Source organism: Octopus bimaculoides, chromosome 14, assembly GCF_046866305.1.
Source record: "Octopus bimaculoides isolate indiv1 chromosome 14, ASM4686630v1, whole genome shotgun sequence".
NCBI classification, from domain to species: Eukaryota; Metazoa; Mollusca; class Cephalopoda; order Octopoda; family Octopodidae; genus Octopus; species Octopus bimaculoides.
This window is the reverse complement of record NC_142941.1, coordinates 39,070,342-39,095,366: the sequence shown is the minus strand read 5'-3', so window position 1 is coordinate 39,095,366 and position 25,025 is coordinate 39,070,342. Positions and strand designations below refer to the sequence as shown.

The following is a 25,025-nucleotide window of genomic DNA, read 5'->3' as shown; positions in this document are numbered from 1 at the left end:
CTCAAGTCATAGATATGTGTTAAGAGATGGTGGTGTTGTAGATATCATGGAGACAAAGAATGTAAACTATTCTATGAATTGCATCAGTATTCTGACAGATGTTTTGTGTCTTTTTTAAGAGCTCAACTTTCTAACGGATGACTTGTACCAAATTTTATAAATTAACCTCCCAACTGAAGGTTTCTTAAAACTGTTTAAATTTCTGAATTATATTTTGATTTCTAAATGTCCAGAACATTATAATGAACCACTGGATTTATATTTTTAGATCTTTATTCCAAGAGAGGAAAGTATGTCTCCAGGTTACAGAGAGCTAAACAATACCGATCAACTCAGTGAGATGTCAACATTATCTCACACTGATAGTGGTCATGGCTGGAGTGTCGGTAGTGCTGGACACTATGAGGAACTGCCAGGTAAGTTAAAAATACCAAACATTTCTTCTGATGTAAGAAACTTTTAAATTAAATATTATATTTACTAATGAAAGAGAATTACATATATTTAATTTAGTTTGTTCATTCATCTTATGTTCATTTTTGTTATCCTAGCATGAGTCAGATGAGTAGAATATTAAGGCAATGCATACACTCAGAAACTCTTTCTGTTGCTAATCCTTTATTGCTTTTCAAGGAAGGGAGCTTTCATTCCACCAAAAGTATGGGACTACAATGTAATTAACAGTTATTGTTCATTTCTAACATAGAATATATAAGATATTGATTATATAAAAAGTTCTATTAGAAATCAGCCTTCAGACTTTGCTTGGAAGAGTCTATAGAAAGACACCAGTCTGAGGGATTGTGTGAGAAACCAAGGAAGGTGAACAACCCAGAGACAATTATGCAGTAGAACAACCTGTTTTCCATGTTGAAGAATGAAGCAAAGTCCTGGTTCCGTGTCCTGAAACTGGTGACCCATAAATCTCCCTTGACCAGGTTCTACTGCTTAAGCCAGGATAGATAAAAATCACGGGCAAGCTCATTCAGGTTTTCCTGTGTGATCCAGTGGGGTTCATTGCCACATGCTTCTGAATAGATTGCTCAGAAGAGATTGACTTTTCAGAATCTTCCCCTGAAGACATTTCTTCATCTGATGAAGGAAGAAGATCCTTATTTGCTGGGGTCGTAGGGACAGGTAGATCATCTGAATGGGGATCAGGTCTCACAGCTGAGGGAAGGTTGGGATATTTGATCTTTTTTCTAGAAGAAATATTGAAACCTGTTATATTTGTTAGACAAAAATGACAATCATCTGCATGGCTTTATAGCTCTCTCTCCAGACCATCAGGACTGCAAAGTTGAAGGCTGCTTTCTTGCCATTAAACCATGCAGTTAGTCCATTGTAGCAGGGTTTACAACAGATGTGTGGGACCCAGGATTTGTTTTGATCTCCAATTTTACAGTCAAAATAATGAAAGTAATTGATTTGTGCTGTGCAACTGTCATGAAATCCCCACATACGTAGCAGAATGAATTTGTCTTGTTGATGCATTCTCAGTGTTCTGAAGTGTCTGAAGCCTTTGCAGAGATATGTATCACAAAAATCTGGAAAGCAAAATAAAAATTGGTCATATATATATAGTTATGTGAATTGTCGCAAAATCATAATAATGTATATCTAAAAAACTAAAGGTGATGAGTGAAAGCTGGTTTTGAATCTGAAATCAGTACCCCTAAATTAGGCTAAAACAACTACTTCTATCTTTGAATTTTTAATCAACAGCTTGATAATTTATTGATAACACTGGTTTACAGAGAAATTGAGGCGAACTTTCAAACAAATCTACACAGATGTAGAATAATTTTATGCATGAAAGAAATGTTAATGAGGCTAATCGTTGATTCCAAAGTATATTTATGTAAAATCTTGATACTTTTAGATCTGTGTCGTTATCAAAGTGACCATACATGGAATAGAAGAAATCAACTTCAAAATACACTCAACAGATCAAGGGGAGATAACGAATATGGATATCACTATCGACCCAATGTTGATAACACTTCCTGTTCGATTGACCAAACACCTTTGACTATTACTGGGACTACATTCTACAGTACCAGTGAAAAGTCAGTTTACTTCAGACTGTAAACCATCTCTGCCAGCTGTACCCAAAATAACAACACTACCAAAGGTACCTTCATCATCCCAGGTACCTCCTCCTCCTCTATCTGCAACAAACATTTAGTAGTCTAACTTCAGGAATATAACAAAGCATTATTTACTCAAGACAGGCAATACATTTCCAGTAAGGAATACATTAATAGAAAATATTAATGATACAGCAATATTTCTTGTCATAGTAAAACACTGATTGATAATGTTTCATTCATTAGTTTCTGTTAGTTTTCAGTTTCTGTTTTTAGATTTAATAGAACATTAAATCAGCCCAATTGCTTGGCTTGTATTTAATCTCATTTGGAATTGATAAAATAAAGTTAACCTTATAGAAATTTTGGCACAGTACATAATAGTTTGTAACTAAATACAGCAACATTTTATTCAACATTCTAATATCTTTGCTAAACCATTTCTTAAATAGTAAATCTCATGAAGCTTTTAATTTGTATTTTATAATGCTATAAATTTACATTTTCGAATAATCCTAACTGTTACTGTCTTGTCACAATATCTGAGATTTAGAGTTTATTTTACTGCAATAGCTTGTACCAGTTATATCTGTTAGTAGACTCCTTATTCTTCTGTTCTTTATGAAACTCTTGGATATCATTATTAATTCTGAGAAAATCTATCAAATTGAAAATGAAGTCTGCTGATTTAATTTTACAAATGCACCAATGTGATTATGCAACTTTCAAGTATCATTCTTTATGCGCATTATCCCATTCTGCATTCCCTTTAATGTTCTTCTATACGGATTTCCAGCTAACAACTATTAGTTTATTGATAGCCATAGTTTCGTATTTTCTAAAAAGTTTTTCTCTGTGATGTCACTGGAGTTTTATTATATTAACATAATATTTACATAAATCTATTTTTATACTAATCAATTTTACTTTGCTTTCATCATAACTTTTTTAAAGTTATGTACTATTTGTATGATAAAGTTACAAATATTATACATATTTACCATAATTTTACTCGTATATATCATCATTATTTAGAAATGTTTTCCATACTGAATTTATTGCCTGTCCCCTTCATTCTAATCATTAGACATTTCTTCTTTATTCATTTATGAAAGTACTAACACACATACACATATATATGTAAGTGTGTGTGGCTTAAGTAAATCAGTCTGTGAGTCAGCCCATCATTAACTGCAAGAACTGGAGGCTGTACTTCCGTTTCCTTGCATTAGAATAAAAGACAGCTTGTCATTGGCTACAACACACATTACATACTATACAACCAACTTCATAGAACTACATAACACTATCACATACCAAACTACTCAGAACTTCTGCTACTAATATAACTTTGTTGCCAGAACCCTGAAACAGCATAGCAACAGCTATATAAACAGCTGAAACTGTTGGTAAGTACTTATTAGAAATTATTCTGTTGTGTAAACGTTTGTATGTTTTTAAACTGTTTTATTTATTCACAAGTTCATTCTATTGGTACATACAGGATGTAATAATAGAATGTTATTCTATTCAGATATTTGTACCTCATCACGATTTCCATATATCAGATCTGGAATATAAATGGTATTTCTCAAAGACTATCTTGAATAGTAAATTTTAGGAAAGCTATAATTTCACTAAGTTTTAAAATTTGTAATTTTACTCTTGCTGTAAATTCTGGAATTACTGGAGGTTTTACTATGATTGGAATGGCTAATGTTAATGAGAGAATGGTGTTAAATATAACAGAATGGTTAAATATCTGTAATTAGAAGGTAGATGTAATGAAGGAAATTATCTCAATTATTGCTTGTTCTCTCTTTTTTTTTTTTTAGGTCAATATTAAAGGGGAATAACTCATTTTGTTGTGTTTATTTTTCAAATTTTTTTTCCAAATGTAACTCAGTAAGTATGAGTCTTAAAAACTAATAATATCTATGAAACAGAGACTCATTCTAAATGTTCTGTAATTTAATAACTTTTAGAATAAAACGATTGGGGAGTACTAAGGTTGTAAATAGAGAATATATTATCAGGCTAGTGCCCCAGCATGGCCACTGTCTAATAACTGAAACAAGTGTATGATAAAAAGATTCATGTGGTGTGTTTAACCAAATCACATCCTTGATCTCAACCATCCAGTGTGTTGGTTTAACATGAATCAGAAAAGCAAGTCTAAATGAGTTGAGTCCATTTTAGTAATGGAAGAAAATGTTAAAATATTTATTCAATTTTCATCTCAGTAAAAGTTTATGAATCACATCTAAAAAATTATCAATAATGTCTAACTGTAAAGGTTGCAGCTTCATTGTTGTGACTTGACTCATAACCTTGTGGCATAGTATAAGTACGTTTAGTAACAGATATTTTAGTAAAAGATACTTTTGTGCTATCCTGGCATAAATAGTGTTGTGAAACTTGTTAAGGATGGCACTGGTATAGATATAAGAAAAACAACCACTGTTGCACATTGAGCTTTTAGTCTGTTCGAGCAACGATTATGGTCTTCTCTCTATAGCAGATTGCTAAAAACCTCAGCTGGTTGTTCTTCAGACTGCAAAACTTAATGCTAATCATAAAATATTTATGAGAGTATTTTGAAAAGATACATGTACCATCAGATTAATTGCAGAGAATTTCTAGAAATATCATTTCAGTGGAAAGGCTAATTATACTTTGAGTCACAACTGCCTTTTAATCCCAAGTTGTTTCTGATTGAACAAATCAATGATGAAAGGCAGTTTTGGCCATGATGATTACATCTTTATTTTTTGTGTGTTATACTGTACTTTGATATACATATTATCCAATGTGTCTTCTTTTTAAATATTATGGCAGTTTGTAGCTGGAGGGAGTTTTGACAGATATTTGAAAAGGGTTCTTTAAGTGTCAGTGTAGACTTTTTTAAAGCTTACTTAATAAGAATTTAAGATAATTTAACAGATGTAGGCCAGTCAAACATATATAAATATCTTACCTTCATTTGTTTTAGTGATGAAGTTGTTCCTGAAATGATGAAATTTTAAGAAATAGTTGTTACAGAATAAGAGACAAGACCATTTATGTAATAGTTTTACACACCAAAAACAACTTATTTGTGTGGAAGGGAAATATCATAAAATTCTATTGTATTAAACTACTGGTTGAAAGAGTTCACACTATATGTTGATGGAAATGCATATTGAGAGAGAGAATGCAATGATATGTAGAGTCTTTGGCATGACTTGTAATTTGATTTCAAATTTAGGCACAAGGTCAACAATTATAGAGGAAGGTGTAAATCAATTACATCAGCTGTACTGTTCAATGGGCATTTTATCAATCCTGAAAGGATGAAAGGCAAAGTTGACTATGGAAGAATTTGAATTTGGAATGTAAAGATGGACAAAATGCTGCTAATCATTTTGTCTGGTGTGCTAATGATTCTGTCACCTTGACACCTTGGCATAATTTGTAATTCTATCATACAATATCTCATTACTTTCAGTTGGAAATTATATGCATTTTCTTCATTACTACATCCTTTCTTATGCATAATAAGTTTATACATCTTTACATGTTTTCAGGAGACAACAAAAGAAAATTCAAGAAGTCACAATTCTTTGATAGTTTCCATCAACATTACATATATATATTACCTTGGAGACTGTAGCCATGTTATATATAGTTTTGTTGGTATTGTTGATGGCTGACAACTGCTGGTGTGTGGATCACATCTACCATGTGAAAGAGAACAAGGATATACACAGCTACATTGGAGATATTGTCACTGATACACAGTTACTGCATAATATACAATCTCAGGATAAAAGTAACAAACTGACATTTAATGTACTACAAGGTAGTATTGATGGAGCTGTTCAGTTATTTAATGTTACACCTGGAGGACAACTGTACACTGCTGCTATATTGGATGCAGAGATTCTATGCCAATATAATGTGGAATGTTTCAGAATATTGGAAATAGCAGTTCAACATGACCATTCCTTTCTCAAGATAATAGAAATCAAAGTTGTAATAGATGATGTCAATGATAATTATCCCAAGTTTCCAAAGAAGGAATTTCATTTAAAATTTGATGAAAATGATTTAATAGGAACCAAGTATATAATTCCAAATGCCATTGATAATGATGTCAGTATTAAGAATTCCAGAATCACTTATCAGATCAAAGATTTAGATATTCCTTTTAAATTGTTTGTTTCTAAAAATTTGGATGGCTCTGATTTATTGCAACTAAATCTAGAAAATGTCTTAGATCGTGAGACAAAAGACATGTATAATATTCAGTTAATTGCCAGAGATAAAGGATCACCTGTAAAGGAAGGTGTACTTCACATAAAAATAATTATTAAAGATATTAATGATAATTTCCCTGTGTTCTCCCAAAATACTATTAATGTCACTGTAAATGACACACACCAGTTAAACAAACCTATTGCAAAGCTGTCAGCTACAGATTTAGATGAAGGAGAAAATGGATTAATATCTTATTTTTTCAATGCCATCATATCAAAATATGCTGTACAATTTTTCAGATTAGATGAAGTAACTGGATATTTGTTTCTGAAGAAAGAATTTCAGTTCGGAAGGATATATAAATTGTTTGTTGAAGCTAGAGATAATGGTAATCCACCAAGGTCCTCAACAGCCACTGTTCTTGTAAACGGTGTCAGTCTTCTTAATAATCCACCAGACATTGATGTCAAATTCATTTTAAAGTTGACTGGAAACACAGCAGTCATTTCAGAAGGAACTCAAATTCACAACTTTATTGCATATGTCAAAGTTACTGACAATGACGGTGGAGTAAATGGACAAGTGAAGTGTCATTTACAAAACAGATATCTTCAGCTAATCTCATTGTCTGTAAAGAAATACAAAATTGTTGTCAAGAGTGAAATAGATAGAGAGAGTGAGAAGAGATTTGATTTCACAATTAAATGTCAAGATAATGGTTTACCTCCATTGAAAGTAGAGAAACAGTTTTCTATGATGGTCACTGACATAAATGATGTACAGCCTCAGTTTAGTCAGGACACATTTAAGTTTCTCACCTATGAAAATGAACACAAAGACTTCCCTGTTGGATATGTCAATGCTACAGACCCAGATATTGGAGATGGAGGACAATTAACCTATTCTCTATTATCTAATGGAAAAGATATTCTACCATTTCAGATATCTGATGTGGGATTTATTTCTACAACTGAGTCACTAGACAGAGAAGAAAAGAACATGTATGAGTTTAAGGTTTTAGTAAAAGATAAAGGAACACCATCACTGGAGAACACAGCAAATATTCTTGTTGAGGTTATGGATTTAAATGATAATGCTCCTTATTTCAGTTTCACTAATGTTAACCCTTTCAGTCTTAATGTCCACTACCATCCCAACTCTGACCATGATATCACAGTTGTTAGGGCCTCTGACAGAGACAGTCAACACAATGCCTTCCTCACATATGAAATACTCAGAGGTAATGAGAAACACTTATTTCAAATGAACCATCACTCTGGTGTCTTATCTTTCTCTCGCTCACCTTACCAAAATGATGCTGGATTCTATGAACTGGAACTAGGTGTGAAAGATAGTGGTAATCCAGTTCTGTCATCAACAACAATGTTGTCTTTGACTCTAACAGTTAGTAACAACACATCAAAGATATTTAAGACCCCTTCAAAGACAACAACAGAATCAAGTAATGGTCTCCAATTGAATGTGATGACTGTTATTGTTATAGCAGCTGTGATAGTATCAGTTGTTATAGTGATCTCTATATCAATCTGTATAGTTCATGGTTTGAAGCGAACAGATAGCAACTATGATAGTAGTGTTGATATGTACCACAAGGTTACACCTACATTAAATATATAATCAAAATATATTTTTGATCCCACATGTGTTCATCCTAAAGTTCAGAGAAATCTGAAGAAATCTCAACAACCAATAGAAGACAGGAAAGATATTCACTGCAGAACTATGTCAGCTGATAGATGGGATGATCTAACTTCAAGAAAACAACAGGTGAGTTCATTAATTTTCATGTGTTTGGAAATCTTTTGGGGAAAATTCTGCTTTTGTGTATAGTTTATCTTGAAGAAATAAGTATTTCAGAATGTTCTTCATAATTTCATATCTTAAAATATTCTATTACAAAACATGAAACACCATAGATTATTAGAATCTTTCTTATTATTGTAACTGTATACTGCACTATGTAATAAATTTTTCCAGATGTTTATTCCAAGAGAAGAAAGCATCTCTCCAGGATATAGAGAACTAAACTATACTGACCAATTCAGTGAAATGTCAACATTGTCATCTCACTCTGATAGTGGTCATGGTTGGAGTGTCGGTAGTGCTGGACATTATGAGGAACTGCCAGGTCAGTAAAAAAAATCTGCAAAATTTCTTCAAAAGCAAGAAGTATTTGAATTGAGTATTGAAATGTAACAAGGTGTTTATGATAATGTAAAACTTTGTATATATCTTTCAGTCTGTTTTATGTTCACTTTTTTTCATTGTAGCATGCTTCAGATTATACATACATACGTTTTCCATGCTGGCATGGGTTGGATGGTTTGGCTAGAGCTGGAGAACTGCACCAGTGGCCAGTCATGTGTTTCGGTTTGGTTTCTATGGCTGGCTGCCCTTTCTAATGCTATCCACTTTAAAGTGTGTACTGGGTACTTTTTATATGGTAGTAGCATTGGTACTTTTACATGACACTTGCACAGGTACTTTTTTTTGTGGCACCAGCACAGGTGCTATTTACATGGCACTAGTACTGGGGATATTTACATGGTACTGGCACCAATGCTTTTTAAGTGGCCCCATCACCAGTGCTTTTTACGTGGCCCCAGCACCAATGGTTTTTGCGTGGTACCAGCACCAATGCTTTTTACGTGTCCCCATCACCAGTGCTTTTTACGTGTCCCCAGCACCAGTGCTTTTTAAGTGGCTCCAGCACCAGTGCTTTTTACGTGGCCCCAGCACCAGTACAAATGCTTTTTATGTGGTAGTTTTGTTTTAGGATATCAATTGTGTTGTGGTGGTCTTCTTGATTTCAGCAATGTTTTAATATCTCTGTCCTTTGTCATCAAGGCTTTTATCTGAAAAGTTCCATCAGTCTATTGCAAATTGATCTTACTCCCAAAATTTTTTCCTGAATCTGACTATAACCAGGAAAAAATCTTAATATGGTATTTGCAGGAGTGTAATTCTTTCTTCATGGTATGTTATTATATCAATGCTTTGATTAGCAGTACAAGTACTACATAAATGTTTAATTATTTTTTTGTATAAAACAAATGTAAGGGTTATTGTTTTTTCTTTTTGCGTTTTAACTTCATCCACATCTGGATATTTCTAGATCTGTGCCGCTATCAATATGACCGTACATGGAATAGGAGAAATCCCAATTTTTCAAACACATTCAACAGATCAAGCGGAGATAATCACAATGGATATCATTACCAGCCTAACGTTGATATTAACACTTCCTGTGATCATGACCAAATACCTTTTACAGTAACTGGTACTACATCTGACGTAAGTGAACAACCATCTACTGTACCAATGACAAGTGACTTTTCTTCAGACTGTAAACCACCTCTACCAGCTGTACCTAAAGTAACAACTCTACCAAAGGTACCTTCAATACTTCAGGTACCTTCTCAATCTGAAACAAACATCTAACAGCATAATTTCAAGAACATAAATCATTATTACATAACATAGGCAATAACTTCACTTTATGGAAAATGTTATAGCAGTGTTCTTTTTCCTCACAATCGAACGTTTATCGATGATGTGTGACTATTAGATTTAATTTTCTTCATCTCCTGTTATAGTCTTAAAGGAACATTAACCTTTAGCACTCTGCATTTACTCTAGAATTGTTTCCCCTACCATTGTCTGCTAGAGGTTAAGTCAACTATATTTTTTCATCTGTATTTTGCATTTCATCTTTTCTACCAATGTTATGTTATGTTAAAGATAACCTCATTGCAATCCGAACTCAGTGTGAAATAATCTTGACTAAATTATGCAGACATTTTGTCCAATATTCTAATGTTTCTCTATATCTACTGCTTGAATTGTAATTTTCTCAAATCTTACACTCGTATTCTTGCAATATTGTATATTCTCACTCAACATTTTCCCTGAATACTAAATGTTAATGTTTTTCTTGAAATCAGAGATTTAATCCATATTCGACTGCAATAGTTAGCACTTGTACCAGTTAGTTGTTTTCTAATAGTTCTGTTCTTTTCATTAGGAAATTCTTCGTTATTATTGTTTATTCTGACAAAATCTATTAAATTGCAGTTTTAATTTCAAAAGAGCAATAGTGGGTTTCCCACATTTGTTTCCCACATTCCCATTGAGCACACATTTGTTTATTGATAACCACTGTTGCATATTTTCCAAAAGTTTCTTGACATAATTTTGTAGCTATTTTATATTATTGCTTTAAACTACGTATGTACTTTATTTTTAAAGGAATATATTCTATACTCATTTTATAAAAAAAAAAAGAATGATTTAGATTGGGTAACATCTTAGTCTTTAAAGCCAGTTTTCTCAGATTTTTTTTTTTTAAATATGGTATAATTATTGAGAAATGATATTTTCCATATTGAATTTATTGCCTATCCTCTCCATTCCGAATATTAAACTTTTCTTCCTTATTCATTTGTGTACATTCTTCTAACACACACACATGTATGTGCATGTACAGAAAGTGAACTAGTCTGTGAGTCAGACTATTATTAACTGCAAGAACTAGAGGCTGTATTTCCATTTCCTTGCATGGGAAAAATAGACAGCTTGTCATTGGTTACAACAAACATGACGTACTAACAACCAACTTCATAGGACTATATAGTACTATCACATACCAACCTATTCAGGACTGCTGCTACTACAACTTTGTAACCAGAACACACAAATAGTGCAGTAACACCAGTACAAACAACTCATGGTAAGTATTTATTGAAAGTTATTCTGATGTGTAAACGTTTGTATATTTCTAAAATGGTTTATTTATTCACAAGTTAAATCTGTTGTTACATAGGGAATGATGTAATACAATAGTTTACTTACTATCATTAGAATTTTTCAAACATATTTGCATTTGGAGTAAAGGCTGTTTGCCAACATAACACAGCTGTCCTGGTTTAGGACGAATGTTGCCGTAATTTAACCCCAGGAGAAATTGTCTCCAGCTAGCTAAACAACATGATCTGTGTCCTTACATTTTGCTTCAGCTGTGCTGGTGAAGGAAAATAACCCGAAAATCACGATACACAGATATTGTTTTGAGCTGAGTGGGGGTGCTAGATTCCCTTGTTCGAAAAATGTAAGGACACAGATTGTGTCGTATAGCCAGCTGGAGACAATGTCTCCTGGGGCTAAATTACAGCAACATTTGTCCTAAACCAGGACCGCCATGTTATGTTGGTAAACAACCTTTACTCCAAAGTATTATTGCTGAATATCTCTCGTGAGATTTAAAAATAGTTATTTTCTAATGATTTCCAGAAGTCGTACATGAAATGTAAATTGTACTATCAAGAATAGTAAATAATAGAGAAGGTATAATTGCACTAAATTTTAGAATCTATCATTTTAGTGTTCCAGAGAATTCTAGAATTAATGAAAGTTTGAATCTGTGTGAGAGGGTTAATCTTTGATTAGAAAATAATTTTAACTGCAATCAAAGTGTTAATTGTAAGTGACTAGAATGAATATATGATAATTACAAAGACTCAGAATTTTATCACAAATATTTTTTCTTTTCACTTGGGTGGTATCGAAGGGCAGTAATTCAAACCATGTAGTTTAAATAACTGTGTTTTCATTTTTAATTTGGTAATTTTGTGGCTACATAATTTAAAGATTTCTACAGTACATTTTCAGCAGATTGTTAAAAAGCCAAATTCATAATTATTCAAACTACAAAAGCTTTGCAGTCAACAGCAAGGCATTTATAAGTATATTATTTAAAAGTTGTGACTGTCTTGAATTACACTCAAGATGATCTACTTAACAATATGATCTCCATTTAGTAAATTCACATGCACTGTACAGTTTTCATTTACAGCTCAAAACTTCAAGTATATATCACATGTGTTGAATTAATTTGAGTATACTTTCCACTTTCATGGGTGGCAACTTGAAATAAATGAGTCCTGCATATGTAAATTTTTTTCCTCATCTGTTTAATAATATCAGACCTGTAGATTATTATGGTTCAAAAATTGTTGAAGAGTAGAAGAATCTAATGCAAAAAGATTTAACTCATGATAAAACGCATTTACTTAATATTTCTAGTATTACACAATATTGTTATATGTGAAAGAGTACATAATATTGATGAAAATGCATTGAGACAGACAGATGAAAGATAATGCAGAGATTTTGATATAAATCAGTATGTTTATGGAATTATTAATCTATTTATATCATTGCTGCAAATATTATAATTTTCTCTTGCTTAATGAAATATAAATTTACATGCTTACAGGAGGTGACAGAAGAAAACTGAGGGTGCAACATTTGTTTGATATATTTCATTATCGTTATCCACTTACTATCCCTTTTGGTAACATTATTGAAGACTGTAGCCATGCTGTCAATGATTTTGTTGATTGTGGTGCTGATGGCTAACAGCTACTGGTGTGTGGATCATATGTACTATGTGAAAGAGAATAATGATACACACAGCTATATTGGAGATATTGTCACCGATACACACTTAATGGATAATATACAGACGAAGGATGACAACAACAAACTGACATTTAAAATACACCAGGGTGGTACTGATAGAAGTGTTCAGTTATTTAATGTTACACAGGGAGGACAACTATATACAGCTGCCATATTGGATGCAGAAACTCTATGTCATTATAATGTGGAATGTTTCAGGATATTAGAAATAGCTATTCAACATGGCCATTCTGTTATCAGGATATTAGAAATCAAAGTTATGATAGAAGATGTCAATGACAATTATCCATTGTTTCCAATTAATGAATTTCAAATACAATTTGACGAAAATGCATTGGCTGGAACAAAAGAAATAATTCCAAATGCCATTGACAATGATGTTAGTATTCAGAATTCTAAAATCTCTTATCAACTCGTAGAGTATGAAGGTATTTCTTTCAAATTGTTTGTTTCTAATAAAACAGATGGAAGTAATTTATTACAACTAAATTTAGAAAGTAACTTAGATCGTGAGATAAAAGACATCTATAGAATTCAGTTAATTGCCAAAGATGAAGGAACACCACCAAAGGAAGGCGTACTAGATATAAAGATATTAGTGGAAGATAAAAATGATAATTTCCCTGTATTCATCCAGAATATTTATAATATAACTGTAAATGACACACATCAAATGAACAAGCCTATTGTAAGACTGTCTGCAACAGATATAGATGAAGGGGAAAATGGAAGAATTTCTTATGCTTTTAGTGCTAAAACACAAAATAAAGTTAAGCAATGCTTTACTTTAGATGAAATAACAGGAGAAATGCACATAACAAAAGAATTCAAGTTTGGAAAATTCTATAAATTGCTTGTTGAAGCTAGAGATAGTGGTAATACACCTATGTCCTCAACAGCAATTGTTCAGGTAAATGGTGTCACACATCGTAATAATCCACCAAACATTGATGTCAAATTTCTCTTCAAGTCAACTGGAAACACAGTTCTCATTTCAGAAGCAATTCAAATTCACAGCTTTGTTGCTTTTGTCGAAGTTATTGACAATGACAGTGGAGAAAATGGACAAGTGAAGTGTCATTTACAAAATAAATACCTTCAGCTAATCTCAATTTCTGAAAAGAAATACAAAGTTGTTGTCAAGAGTGAAATAGATAGAGAGAGTGAGAAGAGCTTTAATTTCACCATTAAATGTCAAGATAATGGTTTACCTCCATTGACAGTGGAGAAAGAATCTTCTATGCTGGTTACTGATATAAATGACGTACAACCTCAGTTTACTCAGGACATATTTAAGTTTCTCACCTATGAAAATGGACACAAAGACTTCCCTGTTGGATATGTCAATGCTACAGACCCAGATATTGGAGATGGAGGACAATTAACCTATTCTCTATTATCTAATGGAAAAGATATTCTACCATTTCAGATATCTGATGTGGGATTTATTTCCACAACTGAGTCACTAGACAGAGAAGAAAAGAACATGTATGAGTTTAAGGTTTTAGTAAAAGATAAAGGAACACCATCATTGGAGAACACAGCAAATGTTGTTGTTGAGGTTATGGATTTAAATGATAATGCTCCCTATTTCAGTTTCCCTAATGTTAACCCTTTCAGTCTTAATGTCCACTACCATCCCCAGTCTGACCATGATATCACAGTTGTTAGGGCCTCTGACAGAGACAGTCAACACAATGCCTTCCTCACATATGAAATACTCAGAGGTAATGAGAAACACTTATTTCAAATGAACCATCACTCTGGTGTCTTATCTTTCTCTCGCTCACTTTACCAAAATGATGCTGGATTCTATGAACTGGAATTAGGTGTGAAAGACAGTGGCAGTCCAGTTCTGTCATCAACAACAACTTTGTCTTTGACTTTAACAGTTAGTAACAACACATCAAAGATATTTAAGACTCCTTCAAAGACAACAACAGAATCAAGTAATGGTCTCCAATTGAATGTGATGATTGTTATTGTTATAGCAGCTGTGATAGTATCAGTTGTTATAGTGATCTCTATATCAATCTGTATAGTTCATAGACTGAAGCAGACAGATAGCAACTATAATAGTAGAGCTATGTTCCACAACGTTACACCTACATTAACATTAAATATGCAATCAAGATATACGTCCAATCCTACTTGTGTTGCTCCTGAAGTTCAGAACACAATGGAGAAAGATCTGAAGAAATCTGAAGAAGAAATGGTGTACAGAAAAAATTTTCTCTACTCAGCTATATCAGGTGGTAGATGGGATGATCTGACTTTAAGAAGACATCAACTGGTGAGGTGCTTTCAGTATCTTTTTCTCTGAAATGTAGATAAAGATTTTTCTCATGTTTTCATTTGATTGCATGTTACTATGAGAATTCAACTGCTCTATCTACAATGTGCATTTTGTATTAATATTTTTAATCGATTATAATTATGTGTTCATCAGGTTGGTGGGTTGGTAGTGTCAGAGGCTAGTTAGAGAAAATGCTTTGTTGTATTTCTCCTGGCAAGACCAACTTTGCCTTTTATCTCTCTGAGGTTGGTTAAATAAAAAATAGTTATTATGAACAAGTTTCACCCCGACCCAACAAAATTGCTAGCTGTGTACATAATTCAAAAACCATTATTAATTATTTTAGTTATATATAACATATCGCATATATTTCAACCCTTTTTACTATATCCTAATTATGGATTTGTGTTTTCAGATGTTTGTTCCAAGAGAAAATATGTCTCCAAGTTACAGTGGACTAAACAGCACCCACCAATTCAGTGATATGTCACCATTATCAGCTTGCAATGATAATGGCCATGGCTGGAGCGTCAGTAGTGTTGGACAATTTGAGGAAATGCCTGGTAAGTTTGAGATATTTTACAAATGCTTTTCATTGTCAGAAAGTGACATTGAATTCATTTATGCTAAAGTTCAGACTAAGACATCAAAAATCATTTTAAAGATTTAAAGATTACTCTTTATCTTTGCTTAAAAATCACACTGCTGGAAAAGTTTGGTTGAAATTATGTCTTACAATGACAATGTTTAAGTCATTCATCTGAATACTTTGTAGAGAATAATTTTATTCCACGTAAAGCCATTCTATTTATTTCTGAATGTTACCATGCAATACTTCTTTCTTCAGTTCATGACACACATAGTTGTGCAATAAACACTGAAGTAAGAAGGGCTTGTGCTTGGTAAACTAATCTTGGTAGAAATGTTAAAGAATTTATCAGATCTTGTGGAGTGTGTGCACTAGAATCAGCTTTAATGGTAGCCCTTTTATTGACTCAGTCACAGCTCCAGGATAAGTTACATATGGATTGAATATGCACACAAAATACTGGATATTTGTTGAATACATTTGACTCGGCACTACTTTGAAGTCTGTTTATGTAACATTACATTACAGTAGGAACCTATAAAACCTGAGGAAATGTTCATTTTCCACTGTCTGTTGGTGTGATATTCCAGTGACAATGGTATCAGACTATGAGCCAGATTTAACTTGTTACACTGTCTTGTCTACAAGGAAGTTGAAATTCCTTCCTTCATTTCAAAATTCAATAGTGCAGCAGAAAACTATGCAAACCATCATTTTTTTAAAAATCAGTTTTAAAAGGCTACAGTCAATCAAATGGAAAGTTTGATTAATATTTGCTTAGGGTTATTTTCAAATGCTATAATGCTCTGATACATGATTTTCTGTGGAAAAATTATTTGGCAAAAATAGCTGTAAACTTTCTTCAAATGTTTAACCAAATAGTTAATTTTCAAAAACACTGTAATGAGATTTCTCACAAATATTTGGTCGCTGATTCATACGTCCAGAAACTGCATTAAATCTAAACATGGAAACTATCTGTAAACATCAAGTGAATAACTGCTAAACATCTTTCACCAAACTCATCTGCTAATCCTGATAATGTTATCAATAGGTCACTATCACTAGCTGTTCCATTTTGTAGATGATTGATTGACCATGTGATCATTACCTTGTAGTAATATTTCAAATAAATCATCATCTTCAGTTATTATTGCTGCAATTCAGTCTCCAATACTATTAAACCCTAGTAATCCACACAAAAGCTTAAAGGGTCCTTCAAAACCAGAATATATGAGCTGAGAGTTGAAAGGGAATTCAGAAGTCAGAAATATAAGATTTATAATTCATAACCGGAGTAATTTATATAATATTATTCCATTACTATTCTATTTATGTATCTGTGCAACACCTGTCCACTAAATGTTTTGTATTTATCTAGCTTGTGATATCATTAAGCTAATACTGTTGCATGTATTTTGCATGCTTATGTTGGTTGGGATTATTTGAGGTTCCAACTAGCATAAAATTCACTGTCAAACACCTTTTCAGAGTTTGTTAGTTGGATGATGTTGGTAAACTGTGATATTCAGATATAAGAGGCATCCGAGGTTTTCACTCATTTACTTCTCATCATTGTGGACTAATATAACCATTGTAAGCACAAGGCATAAGCATGGCTGTGTGGTTAACAGGCTTACTTCCCAACCAGAATGCCACTTAGTCTCATTGAGCAAGCGTCTTTGACTAAATGTTTTAGCTGACCAAAGCTTTGTGAGTGGATTATAGTTGATGGAAACTGAAAGAAGTTCATCATGCATATATGTCTGCCTGCATGCACTTATGTATATTTGTGTGTGTGTCTGTTTGTGTCTCCTTGTCCAGACATCTCATAGTAGATGTTAACGAGTCACTGTTATACACGTGTTGTCATACATTTCCAATTTTCCATGAAAACTTGTCCAGTCGTGGGAAAATATCACATTGCTTAGAAACAAGTGAAGGTTAGCAAAAGGAAGGGCATCCAATTATAGAATACCTGCATTAACAAATTCTGTTTGAACTATGCAAGCATGGAAAAGTGGACATTTGATGTGATCATAGAAATTAATACTTATTGTGCTTTTCTAAAACTATGCCATGAACATTATCATCATCATTTCATGTCTGTCATCAGTGATGGCATGAATTGGATAAATTGACAAGATCCAGTAAGCTGTGAGGCTGTGCTGAGTTATAGAGTATACTTTGGGTTGATTTCTAAGGCTATATGCCATTGCTAATACCAACCACAATACAGTGCATTCTGGTTGCTTTTTCTCATGCAACTGGTACTAGTGAGGGTGCCAAATATCTTGCAGAACAGAAAAAGAACAAGGAAAAATGGAATACAAAAAAAAGCTGAACTTTTAAGTGAGGGTGGGCTAGTTTTTGAGAGGGAAAAGTGGCTTTACACTAGATGTTGAAAGGCTAACGTATGATAGTGATAAGCACAGGTACCTTGCTGTAGAGGAGATACATGGCTGCCTCATATTGTGTACAACTTCTTGTACCTTGGAGGTTTGCTCTGGTATGCCACATTACATCTTTTTATCTCTTTCTCCTCTACTCCAACCCACCCCACATTGTATATAGGGGTGGGTGGAAGTAGTTGAGGAGGAGATAAAAAAGTAGTGATGGGTAACCAGAGCAAACCCTCAATGTACAAGATGTTGTGCACAAAGGGAAGGATGAGGTGATTCTTTTCATAAGAGTATGTAGGTTATTTGGAAGTTTCTTTGATCACATTAGAGTCCACTACATGCAAATTGTCCGACCAAAATTTTTCCTCAAACTTAACCATAACGGAAAAATAAAATCTAAGTATGACGTAAATATGGATGCAATTCAATACTACTTCAACAGTTACTTTGTCAATATACTGGTGAGAAATACACAAGTACACATAAATAATACATAAGCATTGGATAGTTTTATTCATAAAAAAACAAAGTTTGTTTGTTTCAAAGTACCTTTTCATATATCTATGCATTTTCAGACAAATACGGTTATCAAAGTGATCATACACAGAGAAATCTACTGCCATACACTCGTAAGAAATCAAGTGGAGGTAATAACAATGGCTATCCTTATCAACCAGACATTGGTATTAACACTTCCAGTTTTCCTGAGCAAATACCTTTGACTATAATTGGTACTACATCTAACCAAACTGAACCACTATATGAAATACCAGTAACTAGTCAGTTTACTTCAGATTGTAAATCATCTCTTCGAACTGTACCTAAAGTAACAACACTACCAAACATACTTTCAATACCTGAGGTAATTCCACCTTTACCTTCAAGAAACAACTAATTATACAATTTCAAGAATATTCCAAGCTACCATTTACACAATACAGGCAATGAATTCACTGAATGGGATAAATTAGTGGAAAATATTTATATTATGGGAGTATTTCCTTCCACAATGGAACTTGTATTCATTGTGCATCATAAATAGTAATTTTTAGAAACTTATTGATATTTCATCTAACATTTAGTCAAAACAGGTTTCTCCCAAACATTTTACCAGATTTTAAGATATCAATGAAAATACTAAAATTAAAGATCCATGTTATAGTTTCCTGGCAAAGAAATAGTTTTTTGCAGTTTACTTTCTTAGTTGTTTCTATGTACTTATTTCTTGCTAAAATTTTTAAATATTAATGATTATTTTGAAACTGTCACTGCATTCAAAATTAAATGTACACTTTTGATTTAAAATGACAGCTTTGTATTTAGATGATTCCTAAATATTACTCTTTGAGTTTATTTTACTAAGTCAGTTTTCAATCATACAAATCTTTACTCAAGAGACATTTGTTTATTGACAGCCACAGTTTCGTATTTTCTAAAAAGTTTCTTTAGATAACCTGGCATATTATTATTAATGTAAACAGTTCATAGTGAATAATTTTACATTCATTTTATAGATTTTTTTTTTTTTTTTGCAGATTATGCCAATTTAGTATCATAAGTAAACTTGCTAATATGAATTTTTTTATATTGTTTATAAACTATATAATCATTACTTAGAAATAACATTTTCCATACTGAATTTATTGCCTACCCTTTCCATTTTAGATATTTCTTCCTTGTTCATTTATGTACACTCTACTAACACACACACACACGTGTATGTGGGCCTAAGTGATATTGTATGTGAGTCAGCCCATCATTAACTGCAAAAAAACTGGAGGCTGTACTTCCGTTTCCTTGCATAGGAATAATAGACAGCTTGTCATTGGCTACAACACACATTACATACTACACAACCAACTTGATAGAACTGTATAACACTAACACATGCTAAACTTCTGCTACTACTACAACTTTGTTATCATAACACTGAAACAGTACAGTAACAACTATATAAACAACAAATGACTGTTGGTAAGTACTTACTAAAAGTTATTTTGATAATTTGATGTGTAAATATTTATATATTTAAAAAAAATAGGGTTTATTTATTCACAAGTTCTCCATTCTGTTAGATAGAGGATGTGATACAATTTACATACTATTGCTTCAATTTTTCATAGATATTACTGTCTCATCATGATTTCCAGAAATCTAATCTGGAATGAAGATAATATTCATCAAAGCTTTTCAAGTGTAGAAACTGATATAATTTCAATAAATTATTTTTCACTGTTACAAACAATTTCAGAATTATGGAAAGTTGATCTATGAATAGAATAATTAATGTTTAATTAGAAATTAACGTTAGGTATAATTTATTAATTAGAATGTGAGAAGAAAATATTTTCATACTTTTTTTTTTTGATAGTATTATTTCTTGTAGGTCAGTATCCAAGGGCAATAACTCAGATTACGTGAAGTAATGTTTTCTTTTTGTTTTGTTTTACGCTACTTGCTGGGATAGTTGGAATAATGATCATATCCTTTGCCGTTCCTCCTCAAGGCTACTAAGAGAAACTTGGCCTGTTGCAGCAAACAAAACCACTTCATGACCTCGGGATGGGTGGTGATTGTGTCTTTTCAAAATTCAAAAATGTTCAACGGGTAAGAGGTTTGCTTCCTAACCACATGGTTCCTGGTTTAGTACCACTCTGTGGCACTATAGGCAAGTGTCTTCTACTATAGCACTGGGGTGACCAAAGCCTTGTGAGTGGATTTGGTTGACAAAGACTGAAAGAAAATCGCCATGTATGTGCATGTGTGTGCGAAAATATATATATATATGTATATATATATATATATATATATATATATATATATATATGTAGCAATGAGAAAATGGAAGAGCATATGCAGTATATTCTCCTCCATTTTCTCATTGCTATATAAATTTAGGGTAAAATAACCCCTTTTTACCCGCACCCACTTATTGCATTTGGTATAACAATAATTGGGTACCTTCCCAGCAGTATATTGGATAGATACTATCCCTTAGTGGGTTGAATCGTCAACCACTAACTCTCTTGGATTATATATACACACACACACATATATATATAATGCATATGTGTGTATTTGTTTCTCACTACAGTTTGTTTACATCCCTGTAACTTTGCTGCTTGGCATAAGAGTTGGATAAAATAACTACTGAGCTTTAAATAAAAAAAGTATCAGAATCGAATTGTTCAACCAAAGGTTATTAGGGTGGGGCTCCAAATAGATGGTCACTGTTTGTTTTTTTTTTCCCCCTTGGGTCTCTGGGATTCAGATGAATGTGCTGCTTGAACCTGCCTCTCATAGGCCTTTGTCACACTCAGATTAATGATATTAATGAAACTAGCGCCCAACCTGGACATCTAAAACTGATTTCTTCAAGGAATAAGATGGTTTAGAAGAATTAGTATCATTAGTAGATGGAACCCCTTTTAAAGTAATGACATGCCAGATAAGGGTGTTAAACCAGGTAGTGTTTTATAAATACTGATGCTCATGATTTCAGGGATGATGAAACACAAAAGAAATTATGGCAAAATCTGATGAGCACTGTCATATTTTTTTGCCCCAGAATTGAACTTTGTTGTCCTTGAGGAAAATGTCTGCTTATAACACTTTTATCAAATAACAAGGTGAAATCAAAGGTTATGAAGATAGCTTCAAAGAGGAGGAGACAGGGGAAAAGACAGACATATTGGCCTATATCAGGGGTTTTCAAACTGTGGTCCGCAGCAAATACTTTTTATGGGCAATTTGATTTTATATATGTTTTTTAATCGAAATCTTTTAATTGACAATAAACCTATTTGTTAAATACTGTTAAATAAATAAATGTAAAAATGTTATTTTAAGCAAATATTTATGTATAAATTTCATAAGCGTTTATAAGGGGGTCCTTAAGGTAAAGCCTGAAATATAAAGGGGTCCGCAAGTCAAAAAGTTTGAAAACCCCTGGCCTAAATGATTGTATAACTGATATATTTTATACCACTGATGTAAGTTTTCATAATTTCCTCTCGCTTACCGATATAAAATATATATGTTTTTCAGGATAAAGCAAAGCAATTTCACCAAGCAAGAAATAATTGATAGATGTTTTCTTTACATCATTGTCCATATATATTCCTGTTGAAACTAGAATTGAAGACTATAACCATGTTGTCCGTGGTATTGGTGATGGCTGGCAGCTGCCAGTGTGTAGATCATATCTACCATGTGAAAGAGAACAATGATATACACAGTTATATTGGAGATATTGTCAGTGATACACATTTACTGGATAATATGCAGTCTCAAGATAACAGCGACATACTGAAATTTAAAATACTCCAGGGTAATACAGATGGAAGTGTTCAGTTGTTTAATGTTACACCTGGAGGACAAATATATACAGCTGCCATATTGGATGCAGAAACTCTATGTCATTATAATGTGGAATGTTTCAGGATATTAGAAATAGCTATTCAACATGGCCATTCTGTTATCAGGATATTAGAAATCAAAGTTATAATAGAAGATGTCAATGATAATTATCCGATGTTTATTCGCAAGGATGTTAATATGCAATTTGACGAAAATGTATCCTTAGGAAGAAAGATAATTCCAAATGCAATTGATAATGATATCAGTATTCAAAATTCTAAACTATTTTATCGACTCAAAGAAGAAAATATTCCTTTCAAATTGTTGGTTTCTAATAAAACAGATGGCAATGATTTTCTGCAACTGATTTTAGAAGAAAACTTGGACCGAGAGACAAAGGATATTTATTATCTTCAGTTAATTGCCACAGATGGTGGATCTCCACCAAAGGAAGGATCATTGAATTTAAAAATATTGGTGGTGGATGAAAATGATAACTCTCCTATATTCTCAGAGAATATCTACAATGTCACTATAAACGATACACAGGAAATAAACAAACCTATTGTAAGGTTGTTTGCTACCGACTTAGATGCAGGGGAAAATGGAAGAATTTCTTATGTGTTTAATGCTAAAACACCAAGTAATTTTAAACAATGTTTTAAATTAGATGAAGTAACTGGAGACGTCTTTATTACAAAAGAATTTCAGTTTGGAAAATCCTACAAAATAATTGTTGAAGCCAGAGATAATGATAACACTCCTAGGTCTTCAGCTGCTACTGTTCTTGTAACTGGAATCAGTCACCTTAACAATCCTCCCAAAATCAAAGTCAAATTTGTTATAGAGTCAACTGGAAACACAGCTGTAATTTCAGAAGCAGCAAAACGTCACAGCTTTGTCTCATATGTTAAAGTTACTGACAATGACAATGGCGTAAATGGACAAGTGAAATGTCATTTACAAAATAAATACCTTCAGTTAATCTCAATGTCTGAAAAGAAATACAGAATTGTTGTAAAGAGTGAAATAGATAGAGAGAGTGAGAAAAGATTTAATTTCACCATTAAATGTCAAGATAATGGTTTACCTCCATTAAAAGTAGAGAGACAGTTTTCTATAGAGGTCACTGACATAAATGATGTACAACCTCAGTTTAGTCAGGACATATTTAAGTTTCTCACCTATGAAAATGAACACAAAGCCTTCCCGGTTGGACAAGTCAATGCTACAGACCCAGATATTGGAGATGGAGGACAATTAACCTATTCTCTGTTGACGAATGGAAAAGATATTCTACCATTTCAGATATCTGATGTGGGATTTATTTCCACAACTGAGTCACTAGACAGAGAAGAAAAGAACATGTATGAGTTTAAGGTTTTAGTAAAAGATAAAGGAACACCATCACTGGAGAACACAGCAAATGTTGTTGTTGAGGTTATGGATTTAAATGATAATGCTCCCTATTTCAGTTTCCCTAATGTTAACCCTTTCAGTCTTAATGTCCACTACCATCCCCACTCTGACCATGATATCATAGTTGTTAGGGCCTCTGACAGAGACAGTCAACACAATGCCTTCCTCACATATGAAATACTCAGAGGTAATGAGAAACACTTATTTCAAATGAACCATCACTCTGGTGTCTTATCTTTCTCTCGCTCACTTTACCAAAATGATGCTGGATTCTATGAACTGGAACTAGGTGTGAAAGACAGTGGCAGTCCAGTTCTGTCATCAACAACAACTTTGTCTTTGACTCTAACAGTTAGTAACAACACAATAAAGTTTTTTAAGACCCCTTCAAAGACAACAACAGAATCAAGTAATGGTCACCAATTGAATGTGATGATTGTTATTGTTATAGCAGCTGTGATAGTATCAATTGTTATAGTGATCTCTATATCAATCTGTATAGTTCATAGACTGAAGCAGACAGATAGCAACTATAATAGTGTTGATATGTACCATAAAGTTACGCCTACATTAAACATCCAATCAAAATACACATTTGATCCTACTTGTGTTCCTCCTGGAGTTCAGTACACAATAGAGAAAAACCTGAAGAAATCTCAACAACCAATGGTAGATAGAGAAGATATTCACTACAGAACCATGCCAGGTGAAAGATGGGATAACCCAACATTAAGACATCATCAACAGGTAAGATAATTTTCTTTTAATTTCAAAATATTTCTCCTTTCAACATTCCAGTGTTAACAATAAAGCTGGCTGTAATTAACCAAGAACCTTTGAAGCTGTGTTGCAGAATATAAAAGAAAAATTATTTTTCCATTTGCTTAATTCTTTTCTTAAAAATGTAGATTCTAAATTACTCTTTAATTTTCTTTACTGACTCACATGAGGATTTCTAGAATATTTCAGCTTAAAAGCAAAATGAGAGATTATAAATGGCAATAATACCATGATGAAATATTATGGCATACAATGTATCTATTTTATGTTTCTAGATGTTTATTCCAAGAGAAGAAAGTATGTCTCCTGGTTACAGAGAGCTAAACAGTACCGACGAAATCAGTGAAATG

At 32.9% G+C, this 25,025-nt stretch overlaps 4 protein-coding genes across 6 annotated transcripts in view; all 4 read left to right on the top strand.

The window, feature by feature from the left end:
- Positions 1-7,487, top strand: part of LOC106867098 (protocadherin Fat 4) — a 42,022-nt gene extending 34,535 nt beyond the window's left edge. The window contains exons 8-10 of the mRNA XM_089362092.1: positions 269-416; positions 1,883-3,499; positions 5,657-7,487. Of these exons, the coding sequence (XP_089218218.1) occupies positions 269-416; positions 1,883-2,091 (357 nt within the window). The 3' untranslated portion in view covers positions 2,092-3,499; positions 5,657-7,487. The remainder of the gene's footprint in view (positions 1-268; positions 417-1,882; positions 3,500-5,656) is intronic.
- LOC149132692 (protocadherin gamma-A3-like) lies at positions 5,775-7,967 on the top strand. Its single transcript, XM_089362091.1, has 2 exons — positions 5,775-7,303; positions 7,439-7,967. Exons 1-2 carry the CDS (start codon positions 5,775-5,777, stop codon positions 7,965-7,967), a joined length of 2,058 nt encoding a protein of 685 aa, XP_089218217.1.
- Positions 7,968-8,016: 49 nt separating this feature from the next.
- On the top strand, positions 8,017-10,528 carry LOC106881260 (uncharacterized). The gene is made up of 3 exons (XM_014931582.3): positions 8,017-8,117; positions 8,328-8,478; positions 9,466-10,528. The coding sequence occupies exons 1-3, from the start codon at positions 8,073-8,075 to the stop codon at positions 9,789-9,791; spliced, it is 522 nt and encodes a 173-aa protein (XP_014787068.2). The 5' UTR covers positions 8,017-8,072; the 3' UTR covers positions 9,792-10,528.
- On the top strand, positions 9,531-23,942 carry LOC149132691 (protocadherin beta-3-like). 3 transcript variants are annotated; one of them, XM_089363253.1, is made up of 5 exons: positions 9,531-11,079; positions 12,625-15,123; positions 15,542-15,689; positions 18,693-18,979; positions 22,165-22,385. In XM_089363253.1, exons 2-5 carry the CDS (start codon positions 12,727-12,729, stop codon positions 22,201-22,203), a joined length of 2,871 nt encoding a protein of 956 aa, XP_089219379.1. In that variant the 5' UTR covers positions 9,531-11,079; positions 12,625-12,726; the 3' UTR covers positions 22,204-22,385. The 3 variants fall into 3 exon arrangements, 2 of the variants coding, with proteins under 2 accessions (XP_089219379.1, XP_089219378.1); XR_016244365.1 differs by lacking the exon at positions 9,531-11,079 and having other exon boundaries at positions 12,586-15,123; positions 18,693-20,091; positions 22,165-23,942; XM_089363252.1 differs by lacking the exon at positions 9,531-11,079 and having other exon boundaries at positions 12,586-15,123.
- The last annotated feature ends 1,083 nt before the right edge of the window (positions 23,943-25,025 follow it).